Source organism: Bidens hawaiensis, unplaced genomic scaffold (genome assembly GCF_021521415.1).
Source record: "Bidens hawaiensis isolate Kalapana, Puna unplaced genomic scaffold, B.hawaiensis_p1.1 tig00015706_1, whole genome shotgun sequence".
NCBI lineage: Eukaryota > Viridiplantae > Streptophyta > Magnoliopsida > Asterales > Asteraceae > Bidens > Bidens hawaiensis.
Genome location: NW_027492402.1, coordinates 230,307 through 258,078, shown reverse-complemented (window position 1 = coordinate 258,078; position 27,772 = coordinate 230,307). Strand labels below are relative to the sequence as shown.

General features: G+C 35.0%; 3 protein-coding genes and 3 pseudogenes across 4 annotated transcripts; 4 read left to right on the top strand and 2 right to left on the bottom strand.

Moving 5' to 3' along the window:
- The first annotated feature begins 829 nt into the window (after positions 1 to 829).
- LOC143549659 (L-ascorbate oxidase homolog) lies at positions 830 to 4,128 on the top strand (annotated as a pseudogene). The gene is made up of 9 exons (XR_013138171.1): positions 830 to 973; positions 1,042 to 1,151; positions 1,234 to 1,504; positions 1,743 to 1,842; positions 1,930 to 2,275; positions 2,358 to 2,723; positions 2,792 to 2,827; positions 3,813 to 3,858; positions 3,931 to 4,128. The product of XR_013138171.1 is annotated as an L-ascorbate oxidase homolog (transcript).
- A 348-nt stretch (positions 4,129 to 4,476) lies between these two features.
- LOC143549617 (autophagy-related protein 101-like) lies at positions 4,477 to 8,579 on the top strand. The gene is made up of 9 exons (XM_077040484.1): positions 4,477 to 4,512; positions 6,209 to 6,238; positions 6,332 to 6,368; positions 7,058 to 7,093; positions 7,524 to 7,573; positions 7,662 to 7,757; positions 7,838 to 8,003; positions 8,090 to 8,252; positions 8,318 to 8,579. The coding sequence occupies exons 1-9, from the start codon at positions 4,477 to 4,479 to the stop codon at positions 8,391 to 8,393; spliced, it is 690 nt and encodes a 229-aa protein (XP_076896599.1). The 3' UTR covers positions 8,394 to 8,579.
- A 2,471-nt stretch (positions 8,580 to 11,050) lies between these two features.
- LOC143549616 (methylesterase 10 pseudogene) lies at positions 11,051 to 13,306 on the top strand (annotated as a pseudogene).
- A 529-nt stretch (positions 13,307 to 13,835) lies between these two features.
- Positions 13,836 to 15,926, bottom strand: LOC143549632 (GDSL esterase/lipase At2g23540-like). The gene is made up of 5 exons (XM_077040493.1): positions 15,656 to 15,926; positions 15,374 to 15,504; positions 14,819 to 15,067; positions 14,215 to 14,470; positions 13,836 to 14,111 (listed from the first exon to the last, which is right to left on the bottom strand). Exons 1-5 carry the CDS (start codon positions 15,900 to 15,902, stop codon positions 13,882 to 13,884), a joined length of 1,113 nt encoding a protein of 370 aa, XP_076896608.1. The 5' UTR covers positions 15,903 to 15,926; the 3' UTR covers positions 13,836 to 13,881.
- Positions 15,927 to 19,392: 3,466 nt separating this feature from the next.
- Positions 19,393 to 21,761, top strand: LOC143549655 (uncharacterized; annotated as a pseudogene).
- Positions 21,762 to 22,486: 725 nt separating this feature from the next.
- Positions 22,487 to 26,271, bottom strand: LOC143549654 (extra-large guanine nucleotide-binding protein 1-like). Its single transcript, XM_077040514.1, has 8 exons — positions 25,021 to 26,271; positions 24,781 to 24,918; positions 24,604 to 24,708; positions 24,340 to 24,525; positions 24,098 to 24,242; positions 23,786 to 24,024; positions 23,543 to 23,700; positions 22,487 to 23,460 (listed from the first exon to the last, which is right to left on the bottom strand). Exons 1-8 carry the CDS (start codon positions 26,239 to 26,241, stop codon positions 22,866 to 22,868), a joined length of 2,787 nt encoding a protein of 928 aa, XP_076896629.1. The 5' UTR covers positions 26,242 to 26,271; the 3' UTR covers positions 22,487 to 22,865.
- Positions 26,272 to 27,772: the final 1,501 nt, after the last annotated feature.

The following is a 27,772-nucleotide window of genomic DNA, read 5'->3' as shown; positions in this document are numbered from 1 at the left end:
CCTAATTCCCAATTTAGTAAATTAACATCTGTAGTTTAACAACAAAATATATGTTTTTTTTTTGTTTTTTTATAACTAAATAATTTAAAATACGTTTATTTCTAAACAATTTTCAAAGTATTAAAATGCTATTTTTATTATATCTTTTATTAGTTTTAATTAAACAAGTTGTAAAACTCTTTATTAACCCAATAAATAATATATTTTTTTTCAGAATACTTAATATTTTTTTTTCATAATTGTAGCTTCATACCTAATTTTAAAAATTCGCATGTGCAATCCCGCATAAACCTTAACCCTTCACTTCTCTCATAATTAATTCTCAAGTTAAAAACCACTATAAAACATGAAAAAAATATTAAACACATTTATGTTTGATCCGTTCTTCACTGCGAGTGTCAGCCAGCATCATACTACATTGCTCAAGTCAACTATTAAACTATTTGGAGTCTAAACAGATCTCACTATAGCTCCCAATATGAAATCATGAGCCGCTACGAATACTTAACAACGATAATTAATGATCATCAGCTTGTTGTACGGGGCAGTAGATCCAGATTCTATTTCCGAAAACCATTCCATGTTACCGCATTAATCGATGTGATCATCATGTTTCTAGTCTTGTCTTCCTATATAAGTTGTCCAATGTACATGTTTCTAATCATCAGATTCTCATTTTCTAGCTCTTTAGCTTCTTTCAACTCCGTAAGTATTTGATTTAACTTTCGATTTATCGATCATGATCATATTTTCTAAATAATATTCTAATGTCACATGTTTTAGATATTCTTGGAAGAACATATTCTAATAGTCTTAACAATTTTACAAGATGAACTGAGCTATCGCGTTACCATTTTATCTTGGATTTCTTGTTTGGTTGTGTGTCTTTTGTGTTAAGGCTGAAGATCCATATAGATTCTTCACATTTGAAGTTACATATGGACAAATTTCTCCACTAGGAGTTCCACAAAGGGTAATATTGAACATAATTTTAGTTATTTAAATGCGAACCGTTTGTGACATTGTTTACAATCGTTGTAGGGTATACTCATCAATGGTCAGTTTCCAGCCCCGACGATAGATTGTGTCACCAACGACAATGTGATTGTTAACATCGTTAATAAGCTGGATGAACCCTTTCTTATCACATGGTTAGTGTTCTTTTTGTTTTAGTGGATAAATTTGTTTTTACTTTTGGACACATATTAGTATATCTTAATAGTTGTAAAACAGGAATGGAGTAAAACAAAGAAAAACCTCATGGCAAGATGGAGTGTTGGGGACAAACTGCCCTATCCCACCAAACTCAAACTGGACTTACCAAATGCAAGTGAAAGATCAAATTGGATCTTATTCTTATTTCCCTTCGACCAAGATGCATAGAGCGGTTGGTGGTTTTGGAGCGATTAATATACGTGCAAGGGCCGTGATTTTTGTCCCGTATCTTAAGCCAGTTGAAGAGTTCACTTTACTAATTAGTGACTGGTGGAAATCTGATCACAAGGTTTGTACCCATATCTTAATAAGTGCATGAACCAAAGGTTTCAAGAGTTAGCATACTCTTACCTGGACCAGCTTGACAAACGTACCAAATTTTGAATTCCTAAGCGCACCATATGTAATAGCTAGTTCGAGGCATTTAGAAATTTATCAACTTTTACTTGAGCATTATCTACGTGTTTCTTTATATTTCTTGCTTCCGCTTTGCGTCAAACAAACATTTAAGGTTATTTTGTTTTCAGGTGCTATCTCAAACACTTGACTCTGGGAAACCTCTTCCTATGGCCGATGGTCTTCTCATCAACGGGCATTCTTCTTCAACCCCTTTTACCGTTCAAGAAGGTATATAATAATATGTTATATATCCGCTTATGTATTCATGTTTCCAATACCAAATTTTTTAACCAACATTTTTTTGTTGTGATCCAGGTGGATTGTACATGTTTAGGGTGTCGAATGTGGCATTGACTACTTCGGTCAACTTTAGGATCCAAGGCCATACACTGACATTAGTTGAGACCGAAGGATCGCATACGCTTCAAGAAGCGTATGAATCATTTGACCTTCATGTTGGTCAATCTGCATCTTTCTTGGTCAAACTTCATGCTCCGGTAAAAGACTATTTCATCGTTGCTTCGACTCGTTTCACCAAGCCCACGCTTACCGCTACGGGAATCCTTCATTATGATGGCTCGCAAACCAAAGCTTCTTTACCACTGCCTATTGGTCCCACCTATCAAATCCACTGGTCCATGAAGCAAGCAAGAACAATAAGGTACAACATATTCTTGAGTCTTGACATACCATTTGAGGCGATTTTAAAGGTCAAATATTTATATTTTTTTCTTGTTTTTTAGATGGAACTTGACAGCAAATGCAGCTAGACCAAATCCGCAAGGCTCGTATCATTATGGGACAATCCCGGTAACAAGAATAGTTGTGTTGGCTAATTCGGAAGCAAATATTAATGGCAAGCTTCGGTATGCAGTGAATCAAGTGTCTTATGTTAACCTAAAAACACCATTAAAGATTGCCGATTTTTACAACATTTCTGGAGTCTTTAATGTTAACTCACTCAAAGATACACCCCCTTCATTCCCTCCAATTCTTGGTGTCTCGGTTCTCGGTTTCACTCTTCATGATTACATTGAAATCGTCTTCCAAAACAACGAGAACACCATTCAGTCTTGGCATCTTGATGGTCAAGATTTTTGGACTGTTGGGTAAGCTTCTTTTTCTTTTATCTTTTTTTAAATATTAAAATAACATGATAATAATTTTCAAATTATAGCTTTGGTTCTGGTGTGTGGGACTCTACACTTAGAAGGTGAAGAGGTAGGTCCCAGCAGAGCCCAGTTGGACCCGCATGACTCACCTTGAAGAGAGACGTCTGCGCAGAAACCAACTGGATCCGCAGGACCCACCATGCTCAGAGACGTGACGTCCTTACGCGCAGTACGCAAGCTGTTCCCGCAGGAAATGCCTCCCAATGGTGAAGTACTCTGCCTGTTCCCGCAGCTGCGGATACAAGCCATCAGGGAAGGCCACCCGCGCAGCAAGGCTACACGCACAAGGCACTTAGCTCTCAATAATTCAGTAGTCACCTGAAGGAATGAGCAAAGCCGGGAACAATCCCGCACAAAGGCGGGAGGGGGAATACTCCCGCCCAAATGAGCCAGTCCGTACGATACTGGAGGATCTTTTGTACTGTACCTGACGAGGTATGGGCAAAAGATCTGACCAGAGATACGACAGCTCATTGACAACAGTATGGCGAGCAGCATGCTCTTGTACTGTAGGTCACTATTAGCCGCTGCCTACTCACCAACTCCTGTCATACCACGTGCATAGCCTGCAGTTGGTGGAAAAGGAATAGTACACAGCAGGCCTGGTCACTGTCGGCCGCTGCCTACCCACCAACTACCAGCATGGCACGTGCGTAGGCCACAGTTGGTAGAACAGGAATACTATTCAGCCGGCTACACCTTCTTGGAAGCCTACCTTCGGCTATAAATACCCCAAATGGTATGATCATCTGATCTTATCTTGTATCTTATATCTTATACCTGATATCTGCTCTAGCAATCTCTTAATATACACTTATATTCAAAAGCAATCTAGTCTGATTCTCACGCCGGAGGGTGGTCACAAGGAGGTCCCCCCCCCCCCTTCTCAGTGACGAGCTCACGGTGTCTGTTTTGCAGGTTATCAGAAGAACCATCTTTGCCGGGTCTAACCCCTCGTGGGAAACATCTATTTAACCCCCAGATTATCCGTAATCTGCCCGGGGTCATTTAGTGTTTCTTCAGAAGGAAATTTTACAATCTTAATGATGCTACTACAAGACACACTGTGCAGGTAAACATATTTCATTTGTGATTTTTTTTATATATAAAAGTAGAATCTTGAACAACTTATTTCTTTTAATAGGTGTATCCAAAATCATGGAGTGCAATATTGGTTTCTTTGGATAACAAAGGCATGTGGAATCTGAGGTCTGCAATCTGGCCGAGACGATACTTGAGACAAGAGTTGTATGTTCGTGTTTGGAACAATGAAAAGAGTTTTCACACTGAATATGACATCCCAGAAAACGCATTAAGATGTGGTTTAGCACCATTGAAGTAGAAATTTTTCGGTTATTGTTGAATGTAGCTTTATATGCATGTGTTCTTTCCAAATTTATGCGGTTACGAGAGTGTAATCTTGTTAGAAAAGAGAAGTAATAATCCACCTTGAGTTCATATTGTCATTTCACAGTTTTCATTCTATCAATCTGATTATATATACAAGAAATTATACACACCAAAAAAAAGTGATTGTGGTACATAAGTACATTATATTCTAGCTCAAATTAAAATCACATCTTATAATTATTTTAACATTTATATTGGCTGTTCAACATTTTCGTTGTGTAACACCTTAGTTTCAATGTCAGTTTAACTATGGTAGTTGAGTAAATGTATAATAACAAAAATGGACAAGTTGACCAACAAACTTACCAAAATGCACGTGACTAATTTTCTTATAAATTGATTTTTTTTCTATAAATAAAAATATAAGTACACGTGAGTATGTGACATTCTAATAATAACTTATTGATAAAAAATTCTTACTAAGCGGTGACTTATTGGATGAAAACTATGCTTGACGCCGTAGTGTAAGTTTTACCCAATTAATGAGTCTCTTGATATAAGTTATATGTTATCAGGTTGAGAATTGGTATACTCGTATTTGGCTAACACTCAAACTCATTTATTAATCAAGAAACCTGACTTTAAAACTTGATTACAATGTTTCTGCCCTGATTCACGGTACAAATAGGAAACTTAAACACGTTTGACTAAAACTAGGACAAACCTGATTAATTCCGCAATAATTATCTAACATATATCCTATCATAACTCGATTAGGATTCTAAGATAATTATCCACAAACTAATTAACTATTAATCTTTATTGATTAGCTTGCACACCAATCAATCAAGTTTCCTAGCTGATCCATGCTTCTAGCAAATTGCACCTATTGTGTTTCAATCAACCAATCACTCAACCAACTATGGAATTCCTAACAAATTGCACCTATTGTGTTTCAAGAGTTCATATGAAATTGTTCTATTTAAGAAAAAAAACAATGTTATGATTAGAAACTTCAAACAATTTTGTCAATGCTCATTTTAATAGTTAGATTGTCTATATTGATTTTCTCTCTTTATTTATTTGGACACAAAACATTGATTTTTTTAAAATTGGGCCAACATCTTTTCTTTTATTCATTTATCTTAATCAAAGATATTTATTTTTAACACACAAAATGGAGAGCAATTTCTCGTTTAGTTATTAACTTTTCTAGAAAGAGAAAACAAGAAGTGAAAAAAGTTGAGGGAGAGAGACCGATAGCACAAGTTCTTTTTTCATAGGATCTTTTTCATTTCATTTGCCTACCCTTTTAGTTCCACCAAGGGGCTTTTAAAGCAATCTAGTATCGAATCATTAAAATGTCTGACTGATTAAAAGACAATTACTGATCATTAAGCATGTTTATGAAACTTAATAATTAAGGTGCTTCATAAGTAATTAAGAGTTGTAACAAAACTGCTATACATCTGATAGCCTCTTAATAGAATCATTAAGAAGTTACCAAACAAAGAATTCACAATTTATTTTAGTGTATACTACTTTAATTTTATTTATTACATTTACTATAGCATCAACATTCTCCTTAACGAATGATTTCATGTTATATCCGTCTAGTTTCTACCATTAGAGTCCGTGGCCATAAACCACACCCTCAATCCATCCTCGCAATACTTGCAATGTCATATCCCTCAATTTTCCAAGTCAAAATCTACTATCCGTAGTCTTAAAGAAGTAGAGAAAATGAAACTAATTTTGATGTTATTTTATAGCTAATAACCGGTGTTCAGATTTAGATATTTATTTAAAAAGTGTTAAAACTTAAAACGTAAAATACTTTTTCTAAAAAACATCATCACAACAATTGCCAAATACCCATACATAAAGGACTGTTATTGACCAACCTTTTTAGTTAAAGGAGTAAGCCCCAAAACAACAAAAAAACACAACATTTTACTCAATTTATTATTAAACATAAACAAACGTACGATGATCAATCAACCTGATCCAATAAACAACAGACGTGCAAATCAATCCAAATAAACCTCAAATTAAACTCAAAAACATATTAGGGTTGTGAAGTTTGTCAACTCAAAGAACTGGTAACTTACACTTAATTAATTAATTAGTTAACACAGATTCATCATAATTTTGTATTCGATTTACATAATCTGCTTATGTTGTGTTGTTTTCAGGATGTTGAGTACTTTGAGATACGCGAAGTGCTTCGATGTAAGTTTATTAGGTCGCTATTTGTAATGTTAGGTTCAAAGTTTATTTATATCTTGTAGTATGGCTAGGCTAGGGCTGTTAATGACCGGGACCGAACCGAACAGAACAAAGCGTTGTTCGTGTTTATCCGTTAAGCTGTTATTGGATAAAAGATCAGTTCACGAACAGCTAACCGAATGTAAATGAACACAATTGAAAACAAACACGGTCTCTGTTCGTGTTCGCCCATTTATTAAACGAACGAACATAAACGAATATTTTGCTGAACGTTCGGTTCATTTAGGTTCCCTAGTTTCCCAAATTTAACCATTTTTTTACCGATCTACTTTTACGCCCTAAACGTCCTAAAGATTTCATTGTTTATATGTTTCAGTTGACTTTATAGAAGTTGGATCCGTAATAATACGTGCTTGACAATCCTGTTTTTTTTTTAATGTAGTGAAGTATTGATGTTTATTGACCTATATGATGTCCTTGTAGATTGCGTTTGTATGTTCAGTTTTTTTCTAGTGGTACACAAACATCTATGATAGTTTATACCGCATTGTTTACTTATGACTGCATACTCGGTTCTAAAAGTCAACAGCTCATATGCCTTTGGGAAAAATTGGTCAAAAACAGGATTTTGTTGATAAAAAAGTTGATATGTAAAACAGATGTAGTCAGTCGTGTAACCGAAATGTTTGCAGGCATCCTGCACACGATTTTCTTTCACAGAGCTTTAGGTCTGGAGAAGCGTCCTCAGCGGTTCATATAATGTATATATGTGTGAACCCTCGGGTGGGCAAAAGTAAAATTGCACTAATTTTGACGTTATTTTACTAATCTCGTGAAAATAACGTTAAAAGTGGCGGAAGGTTAATCAGGCATCATGTGGTGGCGTTGATAGCCGAAAGACAAGGGCACATGCACCGATCAGCCGGTGTCCCGATGATTGAGTGTTATGTGCCTTATGTCCAAGGCTTGATGCAAAACTACTATCGAGCCGGGGGTCTCACCGGAAGCAGCCTCTCTATCCCTATGGGATAGAGGTAAGGCTGTCTACATCTTACCCTCCTCAGACCCTACCATAGCATTGCTATTGGTGGGATATACTGAGTACGATGATGATGATGAAGATGATGATGATGATGATGATGATGATGAGAGCTTTAGGTCTGGTGCGGCCCAAAGACATTGATCTTACTCTTTTTGAAATTACATATGTAAGTATATATATATATATATATCTGCATCATTGAATAATAATTTTGGATGAATATATTGTGCGCATGGTTTACTGTCGAATTCTAGGTGCAATGTGGTGATGCAGAGCTTGAAAAGAAAGTAGACGAAAAGATCGATCAGTTCATCGATAGGGTCGAGAAACACCCAAACAAGAAAAACCAGGTTTTGCTTTTAGATATAACTTAAATGTTAATGTTATTGATTCATTTACGATAATGTTAATGATAATGTTATTGATGCAGATATGTTTATCTTTCTTTGAAGTAAAGAACAAACAAGCAACATGGTTCACTCACAAAGTTGAACACTTATACTGGGAACAATGGTATATAAACTTAATCGTTGCTCACCACCTGAAACCACATTCTGGCAAATCACATCATTCGAAGTTAGTTTTAGACCCTGGAGGTATAATAATTATTTATCGGCTTCAACTCTCGAATTGTGTATTTAAAAATTTATATTATGTGACATAATTTATCAATTTGTTACAGAAAGCGCGTCTGATGAGAGAAATGCCAGGCGCACAACACTCGAGTCCTCTCTGCACGAAGTTTTATTTCAAATAATTAAATTCGTTAACGAGAAAAAAGATCACATCCCTCCAATACCAAACAAGGAAGGCGTCTCATTTCCCTATGAAATTACTATCTCAAGGTGAGTTTTCCTTTAACGAGTTTTCATGGTTTGACCAATAATATTAACTGCTGCGTTACGTTTAGTTCATCAGATTCAGCGTTCGGGATGGACATGTTTAAGAGGATGCTTCAGACTGGGCATCCCACCATGCTTAGCTGAAATTTGTAAACTATCGAACAACTTCTGGCACGCTAATTCTGTTGAAAAGACGGTTGTTTGAATGATGATTTGGCGGTAATTAACTTTGTAACGTTTGTTCGTGTGTACATATTGGTTATGATTAGTTTCTCGCATGAACTTTCGAGTTCATGTTAGTTTGTACTGTTGAATATGAACCGGAGAAATATGCAGACGATGGACCGAGATTCGAGTTGACTTAATTTTGTTGGCTCTTATTAACCATCTTAAGGTTTATTTATTTATTCTCTATGTAGAACATGTTCGTTTCCAATTTCTAAACACACCACTTTGTACTAAACGGGAATTTTCAGGAACCGGAACCAGTTCCGGGAATGATCAACTTAGCGATTAATGCGGAAAATTATCGGATATCGGTCAAGGACCATGGTGAGATATCGGTAATTTGAATGTCATGTAAAATTCATATATATAACAATTTAACTTTAATAATTTAGTTTACTCTCTTACCATTAACAAATTAACCTTTTGCAACTTGTAAAACACTAAAACACGTAGCAAGTAGGAACTTATTAAGATTTAAAACACCGACATTGAATACTAAAAGTTGATAATTAAGACTTAGAACACTAATATCGGTGACATTGGTACCGATATTCTGACTGAGTGACTGATATTTACTAAGGGACTGATAACAGATATATCACGGATATATAGGTGATAACGACTGCATAGACGGTCAACAAAAGTCAAAACCGAGTCGGGTTGGAACCAATTCTGGGCAGTGTTGCAAAAATCCCGACTAGTCACTGACTAATCCCCAATTAATCGCTATTCCCCACTTCACTGATTAATTTTGGGCTAGTCGGCCAATTAATCAATCAATGGTCACATCCGGCCAAAATCGACGGTTTCCGGTCAAATCCGGCAAAATGTCTGACCAAAAAAAGCGGTTTCCGGCGAAATTCCGACCAAAATCGGCGGTTTTGCGCGAGATTTCAGCAAAAAACAGCGGTTTCAAGCGAGATTCCAGCCAAAATGTGTTTGTGTATATAAAAACTGAAAATTACATATAAAAATATGTGCGTGTATATTATATATAAAACTGAACATTATATATTAAAGTTCGATCCGATTAATCAATAGTCCTCACCCCACCACCCGACTAGCGACTAGGATTTTTACAAGGTCATACCCACTGGTCGGGTACGGATAGGAACATCAATAACTAATACGACTATCCACCGTCCTGATCAAATGAGAAACACAAGTGAATAAAAGACATAAAAGATAAAACAAGAAGTTTGAAAGCCAACCAAAAGATCCGGTCAAATGGTCAATCAATGGCAGCACACTCCTATTCAAATAACAAAACATGTGCTTGAAGTTTGAATTACAAGACAAAATAAACCATAACACGTATTAGTCATCCTGGGCCGTTTTAGTTTACCTTTATGTCGAAAACCGACCATTTTAACATTCATAGGAATTAAAACATTTCTAAAATGTCCACTTGACTGTCATTTGAATGTCCAACTCAAATTTAGTCGACCTGTCTACTTAATAATCCTTATCTAACTAGATTTTCAACAAACTAGGTCACAGGGCGCCACATGTCAATTTCCGGGACACCCAAATTTAAAAAAAAAAAAAAACTCGTGGAAACGATAGGATTTTTTAGGCGTCTCAAGTCTCAACGGTATTTTTTTAGGTGTTCCAATGAGATTCTCTGTCTTTTGACGATGTTCTTTTTTTGGTGTCCAACGAGATATTTTTAGGCTACTGACGAGATTTTTTCGTCTTCCGACAAGATTTACTTCTTCGCAGGGGGTTTTTTTTTTGGGCTTCCACCGAGAACTTTTTGACTTCTGTTGAACTTTTTTTGGCTTCCATCTAGTTAGCCCTGTCAACGGACTAAACAAACACGGATACTTAATCGAACACATATTTTGTGTTCGTGTTCGTTTGTTTAAAATCTAAACGAACAATTCATGAACATATATGAACAAATGTATGTGAACACAAACAAACATGAATGAACATATATGAACACACTTAAATGAACACATAACAAATATAAAACCATTAAGTAGATAATATTTAATTATTTGTTATTACATGTAAACGAACATAAATAAACAAACATTCACTAACATATATGAACGAACAAAACATGTATTCATGTTCATTTGTTTAGTTACATAAACGAGCTTTCCGTCGAACAGTTCACCGAACGTTCGATTCGTTTACAAGCCTACAACTAGTTTTTCTTTACACATGTTTTAATTCATGTTGTTTGAAAATCTCGTGAGTTGAATAAGTACGTACGTGGGTCGAGTGGATTATGGATATTTTAAGAAAAAGCTAGTCAAATAAACATATTGGTCATTTTTTTCAAAATTTTATGGTAGTCAGCGTAGTCATTCATTTGTGAAAGCAGTAGAGCTGTAATTGATTTATTAATTATTATTAAATCCAAGTCGTCCAAATTATTTTGCACATGGGACTATAATCACTATACCTTAAGACTTCTCATTTTCCATGGTCCATTGATGATTTAATGGTTATTTATGTGAAAGGTTGCTTGACACTATAATATATATGATATAATGTCCAAACATTTTATAACAAATACATAACCATATATAGGATCATTTTTCTTCAAAAATCTTAACCACATGCCAACATCCACCGGTACTTCAAAGAAGCACTTGGTGCTGGTCCATGGGCTATGTCATGGAGCTTGGTGTTGGTACAAGGTTATGACCTACCTAAGGTCCGTTGGACACCAGGTGTCAGCAGTGGACCTTGGTGGTTCTGGGGTGCACCCAAGTCGGCTTGACGAAATAGCCACTTTTATTGATTACCTACAACCATTGATTCAGTATCTTGAGCCGTTACCAGCTAATGAAAAAGTTGTGTTAGTGGGCCACAGCTTCGGCGGACTTGCTATTTCTCTAGCCATGGAGAAGTTTCCCCACATTGTCTTGGTGGCAGTTTTCATCACTGCCTATATGCCAAATTGTAGGGACCCGCCAGCCCTACAGATGACACAGGTATATGTTGGAGTCTCATGCACCTGGTTTTCTTTTCTTTTTTATTTTTTATGTATTTATCTGGAAAGTAAATTTTTTTTTTGTTTTGTTTTGGTTGTTTAGAAGTATTTCAAGACTTTGAAGCCTGAAACGTATATGGATTGTCGGTTCACTTTCAAAAATGGATCGCCGGAGTCAGCCGAACTTGGTGACAATTACATGGCCACCATGATGTATCCGAATTGTCCACCAGAGGTCAGTTCCATTCTATATCTGCTCATATCTGAATTTTGGAGTTTAATGCAAATGAGACAATTAGATGAATTGAATGAGGTAGTTTGTTAGGGACCACATGTAAATTGGTTGCATACATGCATCAAATTCATCAATTACTAAAGTATAATACTCACGATATTAAGTTTATATATTAGAATGATATATAAGGATGATAATCATTTCAGAACATTTAAATTATTTAAAAAATTGAAGAAACTCTTAATAATTAACGTTTTTTATAAAAAAAATTTAAGTGTGGTTTTATCACTTTTTATATCTATATTTACGATTACAATTATGAAACTTAGTTTTTACACACATCTAAGTTTTTTTATCATATATGTAAAATTGTTATTACATAAGTTTTACACATATGTAAACTTATGTTTATATGTTTAACAAAAAAATTATATATAAAATATGGTTAAACTGGTCTCAAACAACGTTAATATATGAAAAAAAATTAAAAAATGTTTGGTTGTTATGAGTTCCTAGAAGTTGAGGATATTATGGTTGATGTCATCATTCACATCATCAGTCCCTACATGGTGAACGGCCTAACGAAATGCGATAGTGACATCTTGTAATCTTATTGGTTAAGGGGATGTGATTGTTATATCCCCTTCCACATATGCCATGTCAGTTGTCGAGTTTAATTATGACGAGTTTGGGTTTTGCCCGTAAATTCGGGATATATCTCTTCAGTGTGTATAATGGCCGTGTATGTGCGTGAAATTGTTTTGAAGTAACAATAAAGAGATAACACACTTTAAGCATTCACATCGTCTTCTCTATTTTCATTCCATTTTCATTTCTAAAATATATTGATTTCCTCATTTCCTACATTTTGCATCTTCAATCGTGTTCGTTATCTCCATCTCTATCTATACAATTTAGAGTTTAATAAATGGTAATACTCTAAATATAGAGATGTAATATTCATTACCTCTATAAATATTTGTAACTATTTAAGAACAGGAAAAAATATAATAAAATAAGTGTTTGGGAGTGAGATAAAAATAGAGATAAAGAACCTGATATGATACGTTAAATAAAATTTAAATAAATTTAGAGAGATGCAATATTTAGTTTAAAAAATAGGAAGTAAGATAGAGAAGCTAATGTGAGTAACCCATTCTCGAAAATTAATCTATCTTTTCTTTTCTATGTGTAATTTATATAGATTATTGTAAGTGTTTGATAAAGAAAAATGAATAAAATAATCTTATATGAGTATGAGGTTTATAAAAATCAAACAAATTTTAAAGTAAAATGTGTTCCTTGAGTCTAAGACTGTAACCATGTTGATCACTTTGATTAACCAATGTTTTGGTGTACTTAGGACCTCGTATTGGCGAAGATGTTGATTCGACCGAGTAAGTTCTTCTTGGAGGACATGAGCAAGGAGGGTTTTCTAACCAAAGACAAATACGGATCGATTAGTAGAGTTTACGTGGTGTGCGAAGGTGACCGTGTTATGGATGAAGAATTTCAGAGATTTATCATTAAAGATAGCCCCCTAAGGAAGTGAAGTCTTTTCCGGGAGCCGGTCATATGATTATGATGACGAAATCGAAAGATCTATCTCTTTATTTGCAGGAACTAGTTGCTCAATACCCGTGATTCTCTTCATAGTTATTATATATATTATAAACATGCATGTATTTAGTCCAACAACACTTGTGGAGATTATCTTAGGCGCGATAAGTTGGTTTAGCGTGTAAACCATGTGGTTTATGTACAATAAAATTTAATTCTGTTTCATAAACTGTCAATACTTGAATGAGTGTGTTTCATAAGTTCGTATTCTTTGGTTATTATGTAACCGTCTTTTGTATAACACTCAACAAGAGATACAAGTGCATTATATGGTTCTAGCAGTTGTCAACATATATATACTAGGAGTTAATGTAACGTATATCTTTTTTATTAGACTCGTCTTACACCTATCCATTTTGATCGAATATTAATCGATCCCTATTAATGAAAAAACAAATTTGACATTGTAGTCCTGATTCATAAGATTACAAATTCAATCTTTCGATTATTTACGTGGAAACACAAGCTCCAATTCACACATACATCTACAAACAATAAACTATAGATTACAAGATAGATCGATAACCACAAAGGTTGAAACATTAACTGAGATCCATAATACAAAAAGTTAACGATAGCACAAGTTTATCGATCATTTATTAAAGATTTAGATCGCGTAGTTCTCTTAAATTCATCGGAGACACATATTTTGGGTCACCTTGGAGCAATTGCTTGGAGATGAGCAAATTTGCAGCTTCACTAGGGTGGTAAGGATCCCAAAACACATGTTTATCTCTATCCTCGCACAAAGTCGACGTTGGACCACATGGAATGATCCCTGCATATTGACCTCCATTCCCGCAACAAGCTTTGCTCGCCGTTTTAAACCCTGAAATGTCCAATAATTAATCCAATTCAACATACAATGTGGGTGAAAGAATAATATCTAAAGATAACAATAAGTAATAGATATAAGTATAATTGTTTCCCACCGTATTTGTCATAGTTAACGATGAGTTCAAGCACTAAATCGTAAACATTAGCATGAACAAATGTAGCCCCAGGGAGATTATCGTTCAGTTCCGCAACCAAATCCTTCAGTTTAGCATTGTACTGAATCGCAAGTTGATTGGGTAATGCAACACACTCGTTTTCGTTTAATTGATTAATCGTCCTTTGATAAGGTATGCACCCGATTGGCCCAACGTTTCCCACAATGAATTTTCGAGCATCCAGTTGATAAAGTCTCTGAAATCATTAGTTAGCTTACACTCAATATATAGTTTCTAAATATAAGTTGTAGGGCCGGCTTATGGACCAGCGAAACCTAACAATGACTTTAGGTTCACACTTAATTAAGCCCTTCAAATAAAAAAACATTAAATATAGATATATTATAATCGGTAGAGTAAATTCAACATTATGTATTGTTTTTGTGGTAAATTCGTGTGGCTCTTAGCTGTAGGTCATGAGTTTGAGTCTGGTTCTAAGCAGTTACTTTCTTTTTTGTTATAATTTACAACTGTCATGAAATGTCACAAAATCTCATTTTAATTTAGGTCTTTAAAATTGTTGAGTCAGCCTTATGAGACTTACAGTTAGTTGGGATCGAAGGTGGCTTATAAGATCATCAACAAACCCATCGGGAGTCTGTGTAACTCGAGCTCCAATCGAGAGAACAGGAAGCAAGTAATTGTTGAGGAAATCATTAGAACCGATACTGATTGAGAAGATTGATTTCTTCATGACGTGTTCCCTTCCTTTTGACGCACCGAGGAGTTTATCGATTTGTTTCCGTGTTATGTTGAAGTAATCTACTTGGATGTCCATTGATAATCTGTTAACCTATAAAAATGGTTTTTGATAACATTGTTAGTAACTATTTATTTAATGGTTTTAGGACCCTTTTTTTTAATTAGTAGGTGGCAAGCAAACTCGGAAGTTTTCTAGAGACAAGCGAACTCGTAGGCAATTTGGAACAATTTTCACTAGACTCTATGGAGTTCGTTTGCCGCCCATCGAGTTTGCTTGCCACCCAAACGAACTTGTGTGCATGGGCATCAAACTGCCTAGAAGTAGAATTTACAGGTTCCAAAAAAATTTAACTAAATTATGAACCATCTATTAATCGGAAAAAAAAAACAAACTTACGAAAATTCTTCCGGTGGCATTCATAATCCCTCCACCGCCGGAGGCATAATTCACACCATGTAATATAACGTCTCCGGTTGAATTTGGGTCCAGAAACGGTACCGCGTAATATTGTTGCCCTAGTTCCTCCCCTATAATCATAAAACATAACATAATATAACAAAACGTAACATAACATAACATTAACATTAGTTTAGTTAGCTAATTTAAATACACTAGTGATGAATAATCAAGGTTATTATCTAATGACAAAAAATGTTATATACTGATTTAAACTCGTACCGATGATATCCCCGATAGTTCTACCATTAGTATATCGACCGGTAGGATTTCCACCAGACTGTTTAAAATCAATCCCATTAGGTTTAATGTTAGCTTTAGATAATGTAGGTAAAAAGTTATTATTTCCGGCATCAACCAACGAATCGCCAAAGATATAAGAAGCCCCCAACGCTCCGCCTCCATCACCACCATCAGCGGCAGCAGCCACCGCGGTTAAAGCAATAAAAAGAAGTAAAGCTGCTCCCATATTGAAGGTGATATATTATTAGAGGTGGAGTGAAGGGAAGTGACAAATGAAGGCCTTATATTTGTGGGGTTATAATGTAGTAAAAATGGATGCATGTGTGTTTGGTAAGACCTGATGAGGTGGTTGATCCAATATAGGAATCATCAATGTCTTTAATGTTTACCTGTCTTTGACTTATAGGAATACCATGTTTTAGAACATCCTTGTTGTATATGAAATTATAGATGTGACTAATGAGTAATGACTATGGTTGTGTTGGTACATGGATATATATAATTGTTTTGATCTATGAAGAATTTCATATATACTTAAACTTTTCAAATGTAATTTTGTTTTCATAGAATCTATTTTTAACATGTATTCTCTAGTCATTATTTTTTAAAAACTTGTATAAACATTTTGTTAGAATTTTATTAAAGTATAAATTATACTTTCAAATAGGCACATGAGATTGTTTGTGAATGGGCGAGATCGATCTTATACGAGGTCAGGTTTGGCTTGAATAGGCTAATTTACACCTCCAAAATGATTTATTAATTTGTTTGAGATAAAATAACAATATATATATATATATATATATATGATAGAAGTAAATAACTAAATAAAAAATATATTTTTTTATTAAATAATTAAATTGGTTTATAAATAATATTTAAAAAATATATGTATAAAACAACAGTGATAAAAAGAAGAAAAGAAAAATAAAGTGAGGTTGGGCTTGGATAAGCTGGTTTGAACTAGAAAAGAGTGAACTATAAAAGTATAAAGTGAGGTTCATTCCTTAATTATTTTCTTTTATTTCTTTCTTTTTCTTTCTTTTTTTCCTTCTCACGGCCTAGTATTTTATTCTCCTTTTGAACTTAATTTATCACAGCTCACCAATTTTTTAATAAAAATAATAATTATTATATTATTATGGTGGTTTTTCTTGTCATTTTGGATTTAATTGATTATTATTACTCTTTTATTATTTTTACCATTATTATTAATATTATTATCATTAACAGCACCAACAAAAGTAGTAGCAGTCTGTTTTTTTATATTCTAACGACAAGCATTTTAAAAGATGAAAGCTAAGCTCGCACTTCTTTTCAAGGATTAATGGTATGATAGATTTAGCAACCATTTTTCTATGATAATGTACATCGTTGTCAGTTTGCTATCAATGTAAAACACATTTCGATAATTTTTTAGCATTTACAACTTTATATTTTGGTTATACGGAATACTTTTTATATAATTAAACCTTATATTATTATAAATAAACTTTTTTTATTTTGTAGTATAAAGATTTTCCTATGCACCACGCGAGAGATACTCATAGTTGTCATTTTTATTATCAATAAAAACAAACTTATTATAATATTCATTTTCTAAAAAATTCATGGGAAATATAAATAAAGAAAACAACTATTTAAGTGTGGGAGGGGATCGAGAGGTGGTGTGGTTTGGGGCCCATTTATGCTTTTGAGGTCAGAGATCTTATGGAAGTGTTCAAATCCGCTAGGGGAGGTAAGATTGGAAAGAGAATTGTGCACGGGGTGATTATTGTTGTTGTCTGGTGTATTTAGAAAGCGAGAAATGAAAGTATTTTTAATGGCAAAAAGGCTAATATAGGGAAAATTGTGGCGAGCGTTAAATCTCTATCATTTTTATGGCTAAAGTGTAGATCTAGATTTAAGAAGATTGTATGGAAAAATTGGTGTAAGTCTCCTTTGTATATGTCGTAAGGTTGTTTTTTTTGCCTTCGGTCCTTTTTTTGAGGACCGCTTTGGTGTGGTGAATGAAAGTATAATTTCAGGAAAAAAAAAAAAGACAACCACCATCAAGAAAGTTCTTCCAAAGCTTATAAATAATTGTCAACGTCCAACTTCAAAAGTGCTTTTTCTTCCTTGGTGTAACCGATTTTTTGGTCATTTTTGTTAACAACATGAAAGTCAAAAACTACATTATTTAACAAAAGTAGGTTTAAAAAAAACACTAAAATAACAAGTTTAACCATTGTTTAATTTTAATTTAGCCAATAGTTTTGTTTCCTGATTTCTTAAAATTAAGTAGAATGTCAATTGTGTAAAATTACTTACGTGATGCATCAATTAATAATGTTATAGCATTCTATAATTAACATTTATATATGATTAAAATTTGATCTGGTATGAATTTGGGTAAAATTTATGTCGGCACATAGATAAAACCATGCACGTCTCGTCGGTGTATTCGTAATTATGTAAACTTTATATATTAAAACTTAAAAGTCACAAAAGAAAAATAAAATATGAGTAAATTTTGTTATACTATAATAATATACTAAACTAGGACAGGACGCAAGGTATTTAGCACCAAACATGTCGGGAAGTCTCGTTGTGGATTAAAACTCGTCGTGGCGTAATGTTTGGTGAGAAATGTGTCTGGAAGACTACAAAACACCACGTGATCGAGGACACGTTTAGACGGGGACATTACTGGAATTCCGATATTTTGATGAACAGATGGGTAAGTCATAAATTTATACGATAATTAATACCCATTAGAAGCATATGCATATGTAATCTTGCAAGCCAAATCATGATTAAAACTTCAAAAGTAAAAGTTAGTACTTGGTTAGTGTTTGCCTTTACTTTATAAAACTAGATTATGGTATATATTAAAAGTAATTCCTTCCTCTACAAGTAAAAGAAAAGGTTTATAACATCCAACACTAAAAAGATATCTAGAACTTCATTATCTTCTTTTGGTTGGCAAAAGGCTATAAACTTAAAACTTCTAGGAAGTGGAAATTAACATATTGAATTGAATCTACCTTTTTCAAAAAATAAAATAAGTAATTATTGAGAAACAAAAACAAACATACAAAACAAAATGCATTAGTTGCTTTCATTTATCATTATGGTATTATGAAACTTGATTATAGGCTAATAAAATATCACAAAATTTATTTAACCATATTTTAAAATTTTAAACAGAAATATATGAAATCGACTAATTAAACCAATGTTTTGAGGTCTAACCAGCTAGACCAAGACCAAAACTATGGTTTGATCGATTCTTTCATATGAACCACGAACCAAATCGATGGTTTGATCGATTTTGTTGATAAAGTAGTTTTATATACTTGTTTAAGCCAGTAGAATATGTTTTTTAAAATTTAAAATTCTTTATGCGTTTGTTTTATTTGTTTATATCGATCCAGCGAGTAAATCAGTAAGACGACCAGTTTGATAACCAATTATGTTATAAAACAATAATTTAAGCAACTTATGTTTGCTTTCTTAACACATCCTTCATGTGAATATCTAGCATGTATATTCATAATAGTAATGTGTGTCAATGTGTTCATTCTTGTCTTCTTTACAAAGCAAAGCTCCTATGAGGGTATGCTCTTTACTCTACACTTTTATATTATCAAACTCAAATAAGAGTGTTCTATTCCATAACTTGCTTCCTTTTGCTTTATATCGTTCAAAAGTCATTAATAAAAACCTTTGGAACAATTCAAAGTATTGAACACAACAAGCAAGAACACACAAAACTTTTTTTTTTCATCTTCTTTCATTTCTAAACCATCTTTTGTTTCAATCTTTACCAAAGATTATGCGTATTTCACTTCGATACGCTTGTTTAATATGTCGCAAGAAAACCAAAAGAAAACACGGGTCCAATGAACCGACAGACCAAGAACTTAAGCTCAAAGCCGCTCTTCAACAAGCATCCGAATACGGGTCTCTAGCACAACCACAAAATATTGATATGGAAAACAATGGCTTACAAAGATCAAGATCACTAGCAAGACTTGAAGCACAAAAGGAGTTCCTTAAAGCAACCTCTTTATTTGCGGATACAATATTCGAAACCGAAGACTCTATTGATGATCTTGATCATGCTTTCCACAAGTTCTTAACCATGTATCCAAATTATAAATCATCTGAAAAGATTGATGAGTTGAGAGTTAACGAGTATGCGCATTTGGCGGATAATGATTCCAAGATTTGTCTTGATTATTGCGGTTTTGGTTTGTTTTCGTTTTTTCAAGTTGTTAGTTATTGCGAATTATGTTCGTTTACTTTATCCGAAGTAACATCAAATTTAAGCAACTATGCACTATTTAATGGAATAGAACAAGGTACCATGGAACATGATATTAAAACTAGAATCATGGATTACTTAAACATACCCGAAAACGAGTATGGGCTAGTGTTAACCACTAGTCGTGGTTCTGCTTTCAAACTTCTAGCCGAATCGTACCCGTTTAATAACAATAAGAGCTTATTAACCATGTTTGATCACGAAAGTCAGTCGGTTAACTGGATGGCTCAAAGAGCCAAACAGAAAGGTGCTAAGGTTCATTCTGCTTGGTTTAAGTGGCCGACACTTAAACCGTGTTCGACCCATTTAAGGAAACGGATACTAAACAAGAAAAGACGGAAAGATTCGTCGAACGGGCTTTTTGTGTTTCCGGTTCAGTCACGAGTGACCGGGGCTAAATACTCGTATCAATGGATGTCGTTCGCGCAACAGAATCATTGGCATGTGTTGCTTGATGCGGGTGCGTTGGGCCCGCTAGATATGGACTCACTCGGGTTATCCTTGTTTCGGCCCGATTTTATTATCACGTCGTTTTACAGAGTTTTCGGGTATGACCCGACTGGATTCGGGTGCCTTCTTATTAAAAAATCCGTGATTAAAACACTACATAAACACTCGGGTCGTACCAGTTCGGGTATAGTGAAGATAAATCCAGTGTTTTCTTCATATTTGAGTTATTCCGGGACCTGGAATGATGAAGGTCCCGGAATAAACGAAGGAACACCGGAAGCAGCCGGTACTAGAAATCAGTTACCGGCTTTTTCCGGTGTACTTACTCCTTCATTAATGAAGGATGTATACGAAACCGACACCGAATATATTGGTGACTCTACTTTTGACGAAACCGGAATCTTTTCGTTAATGAAAAGCCCGATATTAACCGAAGAAGAATCTCCTGAAGATTCAATGTGGATCGATTTAGGACCTAGTCCGCTAGTATCTGAACCGATGAACTTCAAGTCGCCTTTACCGCCACCTTTCTGGTTCACGCGCAGGCATAATAATATTAACAAATTCGATTCGCAGCCTCGTGAAAGTGAAAGCTACATTATAAGAAAAGCTGAAGTACACAGTCCAGAAATACAAGAGTATGTAGCCGAAAGCTCGGTTATACGAAGAGAAACCGAGGGTGATTTTATGTTACTCGGAAGAAGAACTGCGTTTGATTTCGACGAATATATCAGCGAAGAAGAAACGGAAAGAAAAGAACCCGAGATAACATGCAGACATCTTGATCATGTAAGCATGTTGGGACTCGGTAAAACCACAATCCGGCTTCGGTTCTTGATTAATTGGCTGGTGACTTCATTGCTTCAGTTGAGACTTCCTGGCAGCAGTTCAGAAGATATGGGCCATATGGTTCCACTAGTTCATATTTACGGGCCGAAGATAAAGTACGAAAGAGGTGCGGCTGTCGCGTTTAATATAAGAGACGGATATACATGAGTTATTAGTCCTGAAGTTGTTCAAAAGATGGCTGAAGCAAATGGGATATCTCTTGGTGTTGCTATTATTAGTAATGTGAAGATCATACAGAGCACGAGGCAGAATCGTGGAGCAATGGATGTTGCAGATACTGCGGTTTGCAGACCAATGGATAACAAGAACCGTGATCTTGAAGTGTTTGTGAGAGCTGAAGTGGTCACTGCTTCACTCGGGTTTTTGACTAACTTTGAGGATGTTTATAAGTTATGGGCTTTTGTTGCCAAGTTTCTTAATCCGTCTTTCGCTCGACAATATGGACTTGCAACACTCGTAGAAGGCGAAGAAGAGTGAAGCCGAGAAGATGATATCCTGCCTGAGTTTGAGCTCACTGGAAAAGCAGTCAACTTTCTCGGAACTTTTCGGGTGAGCACTCGATCTACAGGTATAGTGCATAGGTTAGTTTGGGTCGATGGTTTTTGGTTTAAACCGGTTTTTGGGTATTGTTTGAACCTAAAACCGAAATTCGTTTTTTGGGGTTTTGAAAACCATTTAGTTTCAGTTTTTCCAGTTTTCATGATGGGTTCGGTTAGGTTCGGTTTCGGTCTTTTCAGCTTTGCTATTTTAGCTTAAATATTTGGGCCCAAGAAAATGATCCAAAATAAAGAAATTAGTCCTAAATTTCTTTTAATTAATTATTAATTTATTATTACACATTCAGGGATAAAATTTTGGAGCTACACCATTTATTACGGGTTCGGTTTAATTTTACGGGTTGGTTTGGTTTTTACGGGTCCGGTTCAAAAAAAATTTGGGCTACACCATATATTATGGGTTTGGTTTGTTTTTAAGGGTTCAATTTAGGGAAGAGGTCGGTACGTACCGTACCAAACGGTACAATACCAAAAAATACCGATGTCAAAAATGAGTGATAATAAACCGAACACCGTACCGATTTTATCAGTTCGAAACATGTACCATTGAAAATACTGAAACCGAATGGCACCGATACCGAACGCATGAAAAACAAATGTTGGTGCCATTTGTGTTCAGATCGTTTATATTGGGAATGAGTACATGCACAACCAAACAAAAAAAACAGGCCGGTAGATTTTTTTTGGGTTCGGTTATTTAGTTTAGTTGTATCGGTTATTTTGGTAACTTTCGTAGGTTATTTCGGTTTCGGATGAGCAATTTACGTTTGATTTTATCTTAAAAAACAGAGGATACACCGAGTCACCAATTACAGAGAAGCGTAGGAAAGTTGTAACAGAAGAAGATTTTACTTGCTAGTCAGATAAACAAATAACAGAACATACATACATACATACATACATTTGTATCACCTAAAGTTTCATTCACTATGAAATCATATAATACAACTCACAGGCAGTCTTTCTGTTCGCATGATGAGCCTTTTATGTACGGTGTCGTCTTTCTGCTTTCATTTGATGATCACTAAGAGTCAGAACCGGAATCCGAGCTATAAATTGTGTACTCATTGAAGTTAAAGTTCGGTTTCTCTTCATCCCACTCGAGTATCTCCTTTGCATATTTAAGTGTTTGATCCACACTGTTTGGGTCCAACCCCTTAACTACCGAAACATACAGCTTCCGGTCGGTTAGTGATGCATAAAGCTTTTTAAACTTCACAGCAACATAATGTGAAGCCATTTGTCCCATTGAAGGACTGTGATTAATATTATTGCTGCTAATGTTTTTATTCTGGCTGTTTCGGCTCACTACCGGACGGAAATCACTGAACCAATCACAGCAAGTTAGTGGGACCCGTTCAAGCTGTTCCTCAAAGATATCGAATTTGTTGAGTATTAAAAGAAACTCCATCTGCTCATAAGTCGGGTGTGTCACGATACTTGTGAAAAACTTTTTGTTTAGCAGCATTTTGTTGACTAAATTCCCGTTTGCATCAACCTCATACTGATCAAAATCGCTTAAGGATATACAGAAGATGACAACACGAACGTCTTCAAACATTTCGAGCCATTTGCAGTTTTCACCAAAGCCTCGTGCTTGCACTCTTATTAGTTGAAACCTGATGAAAATTAAAAAGATTGTTATAATATGTTTTATTTTTATAAAGAAAATGATAGGAGATTGTGAATTATTGAACAAACCTTGGAGAATTATGTTGTTCACTTTTGTCATTATTTTCGTCTAGTGATAACGGGAACGAGAAGTCAACACTCGAAAGCCCGTTTGATGAAGTAACATGTTCGGCATACAAGATATCAACATCGGAAGGTGTATAGTCGGTGCTCAATATGTTTGCAGCCTGTCGATTCACACGCAGATTAGTTCATGGTAAGTTATTGTAAATCGGTTTGTTTATTTTGTGAAAATGAAAACGTCTTCATTACTTGTTCTAAAAAGTAACTGGAAACACTGGGGAGTGTTTCTAACTCGTTTCGTCTCTTGTATGTGGCTTGCATAGCTGGATGATTCCATAGTTCAACTACTGGTGCGTATTCGCGTGTGGCGGCTGGAAATATGTCTTCCAAATTACCAGCCACCATGGTTTTAAGTAGCCAATCGGAAAATGTTTTTAGTCTCTGTGGGATGGAATATACAGTTTCGTCATATTCTGAAACTCGGTTTCCTGTTAATAACCGTAAATACTTTCAAGATATGTTGATACAAATATCTATTAAATATATGATCAAAATCGTTACCGGTATTGTTCAATGCTTCATCTTCAAAACGTTCGCACCCTTCTAGAAGAATCCCGAGGTAGCTATAGAAGTTGCTCTGGATTATAAATTTGATACTCTCACGTTCTACATCAGTGAACGGGATCTCTTTATACAAGATTTTCGCCTAATAATAACATTTCATCAGGTGAATATACATTATACAATCATAATATAATAAACAGAAAATAGAATTTTTTTAATAATATATATTCTGAAAGTACCTGCTTGAAAATGGTACTTGTACCAGATCCGGAACACCCGATTAAAAGAAGTTTACGAGGGGCGATTTGGTCAAAATAATCTGGCATCGATTGACCAAGTGTGCTGCTAAATTGCTCTCCAGTTGGATAAACTTGCTTAGACGGAACAGGAAGTGATAATACAGCACAAACCAGCTTCGTTCCAGCCTGAACAAGTTATATTTAAAAAACCAGTTAAATAATATTACAAACACAAAAAAAAAAAAAAAATTCTACTTGACTCACTTTTCCCCATATATAACCTCTGGTGTTCTTCTGTCCTTCTTCCTGATATGAACCGTCATCATTCACCCAAAAGTGCGGGTTACCCGCACACTGGACACCCGAAAGCTGCAAATTTTGACATAATTAGTATTTATACATATTCTATTACTAATCATTATCATTTCATAAAATACAAACCTGTAGCATTCTTAGCTCGACTTTTGTTATCTCACGACCGTTTATAAAAACGCCCGTGTTTCCATTGCTAGCATTGGGCATAATCGGAGCCCCAACATTTAAATGTGGACTAATAATCTTTGAAGGCTTCTCACCCTCCTATTAAAAGATAAACAACATTATTAATAGCCTTAATTAGTTAATTAACATCTAAACTGATTCATAAACTATGTATAAGTTTCTTAAAGATTAAAACTTTACCTTTCCCCAAAGACCGGATACTTTATCATACCAATAATTCCCGGGCTTAAGCTTCTCCGGAGGGTTCGGGCAGCTTTGCAGTATCACCAGCTCATCGTGACAAAGCGGTTTTCCATTAACACAAACATACTCGGGTGGCAACTGGTTAACAGCACATAGTTTCTCAGCTTTCATCACTTGCCTAACTTCTAAGTTATTAAGAAGTCGTTTTAGCATTCGGGAACATTTTCCCAAATTACCCCTCTTTGACTCGTCAATCGAATACCCGATACAAGCAACACACTTTCTTCCTTCTGGCATCGACCCCATTGCTCTAAGCACACAGTTGACACAATATTTAGCATTACAAACTATGCACACTTCCTTCTCGGTAAACCTATTTCCTTTATTACATCGGTAACACACCCCTTTTCTTGTTTTCACATCGGGCTCTTTTCTGACCCGAATATTATTAACATCGGGTTGAGGTTGACTAACATTAATATCATCAACAAAACTCTCGGTTTCAGACTCGATATCACCGAAACCAATCAACCGATTCTGCCTATCAAAACTAGGCTCGTCCTTACAATCACCGGTTTTGAGAGACGACACGCGTGAAGACGGATACTCAAAGGTCAAACTCACACCCGACCCGTTCGACACCCAGTCCTGCTGATTCAAATTCAACTCATTCAAATCTAAACTCTCCTTACACGCCCTAAACGCAAGCGAATTCCCCGAAAACTCCCTAGACTTATCAAAACTATCCGAAAACCCTAGCGTACCCGAACTCTCACCCCTACCCCCTATACCGATACCGTCCCTACTATTAACCATATCCGAAAACTCACCAGAGCTCTGTTCCTCAAACCCAGGAGACACTCTGGTCTCGGTCTCCGCACCCGTACCTAACCCTAGGTCTTTCGAAACCAAATCATTACCATTACAATTTCTATCAATATTAAACGAAATAACCGAATTCGGCGAAACAATAGTGTCCTTACAGCCTAATAATTTGGATACAGCAATAGGTTGAACTACAGGCATAGATGATAACAGTTTACTACTATTACGCGAAACGGGAACAACAGCAGCGACGGGAATCTTATTAATATCGATCGGCACGGCTCGTGGAAGCGAGCGGTGCGAAATCGGTGGACCGGAGTATTCCACCGCAAACGAGTACGGTACTCCAGTAGTATTCGAATCCATTGTTGTACCATCAGCAGCAGCTGGCATGATGTATTGTATTATTATCAGATTAGGGTTTGTTAGTAACAGCACACGGGCACGGGCTCGGTGAGGTTAACAGAATTAGTTGTGGTTTGTTGTAACTAACTGAGCATTGATTAATAATTAACAATAATATGAGTAAAAGTGTATTATTATTATTATTATTATTATTATTATTATTATTATTATTATTATTATTATGTGTGGATTTGGTTTCACGGGTGTAGAGGAAATTGGGAAAGTTGGGAGTGGGAGAGGAAGAGAATAATAATAAGCATGATATGATGATGAGTGAGAAAGAAGAGTAGTGTGACATTGACATAGAGACAAGAGAATTTTGTCTTTTTTCTATGGCCATTGGAATCGAAGCTAACTATTTGCTTTTTGTTTTTTGCTTTTTTGAAAATTTGTAGCATTTTGTATGGGAAATTTAAATATGCTTAAACATAAACTAGATTTTAATAATTTAAGTTTTGATATTTTGGCTAATAATAATTTTAATTTAAGAAATTATTTATGTTAATCCATCCCAACTTTCACTATATTGGCTTTTGTTTGATTTTTTTAACGAAAAATAATCCAGTTACTTTTAAAGAAAAATATGGCATTTCTTCAAGTTGATTGGGGTAAAACAAATTCTTTGTTTATTGGAACTCATGTTTATATTTCTTCTCCAAGCAGGGGTGTAAACGAGCCGAGTCATAGCTCGACCTGTTTATTTTACATAGAGCTTGACCTCGAGCTCGGCTCGTTTCTATATCTATTTCTAAAAGCTTGAGCTAGGCTTATGGGTGGTTTTTCAAACTTGAGTTCAACTTGTTTACTATTTATTAATCAGTTTTTCTATATTTATAATAAAATCTTTTTTCATAACTATATATATTAGATAATAATAATTATATAAATCTTCACACTCCCTTCATAAACAAATGTTGTGGTGATGATGCCAGTCGCGGTGGTGGAGGTGAGTTTTTAAGTTTAATTACATTTTGTTTCATTCCCCCCCCCCCTCCTTCTCAACTTGAAGAAATGACATATTTTTTTGCCATAAAATTAACCGGGTTAGTTTTCATTAAAAAGGCTCAATGGGGGGCCAATATGATGAAAATTAGGATTAACCTAAAAAATTTCTTAAGTTAAGATTAATACAGTAAAATAGACCAAAGTTTGAATTATATAAATCCAATATCCCTATTAAAAAGGCGTAGTGTGTCAATTCAATTTTATGATAAATTAAGTTGTTAAGCGGAACATAATAACTAATATTGTAAGATCGAAGCGCAAATAGTCTAATTTTGTAAAGATGAGAGTTCAAATCGCGTGGTTGACAAAAAAAATGTAATTTAGAAGTAGAGCTAGAAAGTTTTGAGTTATCATTTTAAGAAAAATAAAATGTAATGATACTACAACATCAATTCGACTTACCAAAAATGTCACTAGAAAACATAATGGAACAAAACCCAGTGAACGTGAAATAATATAGCGTGTTAGATTAGAGTTGTATCATGTTGATGCCTTGTTTCTAAAACGTTAATGC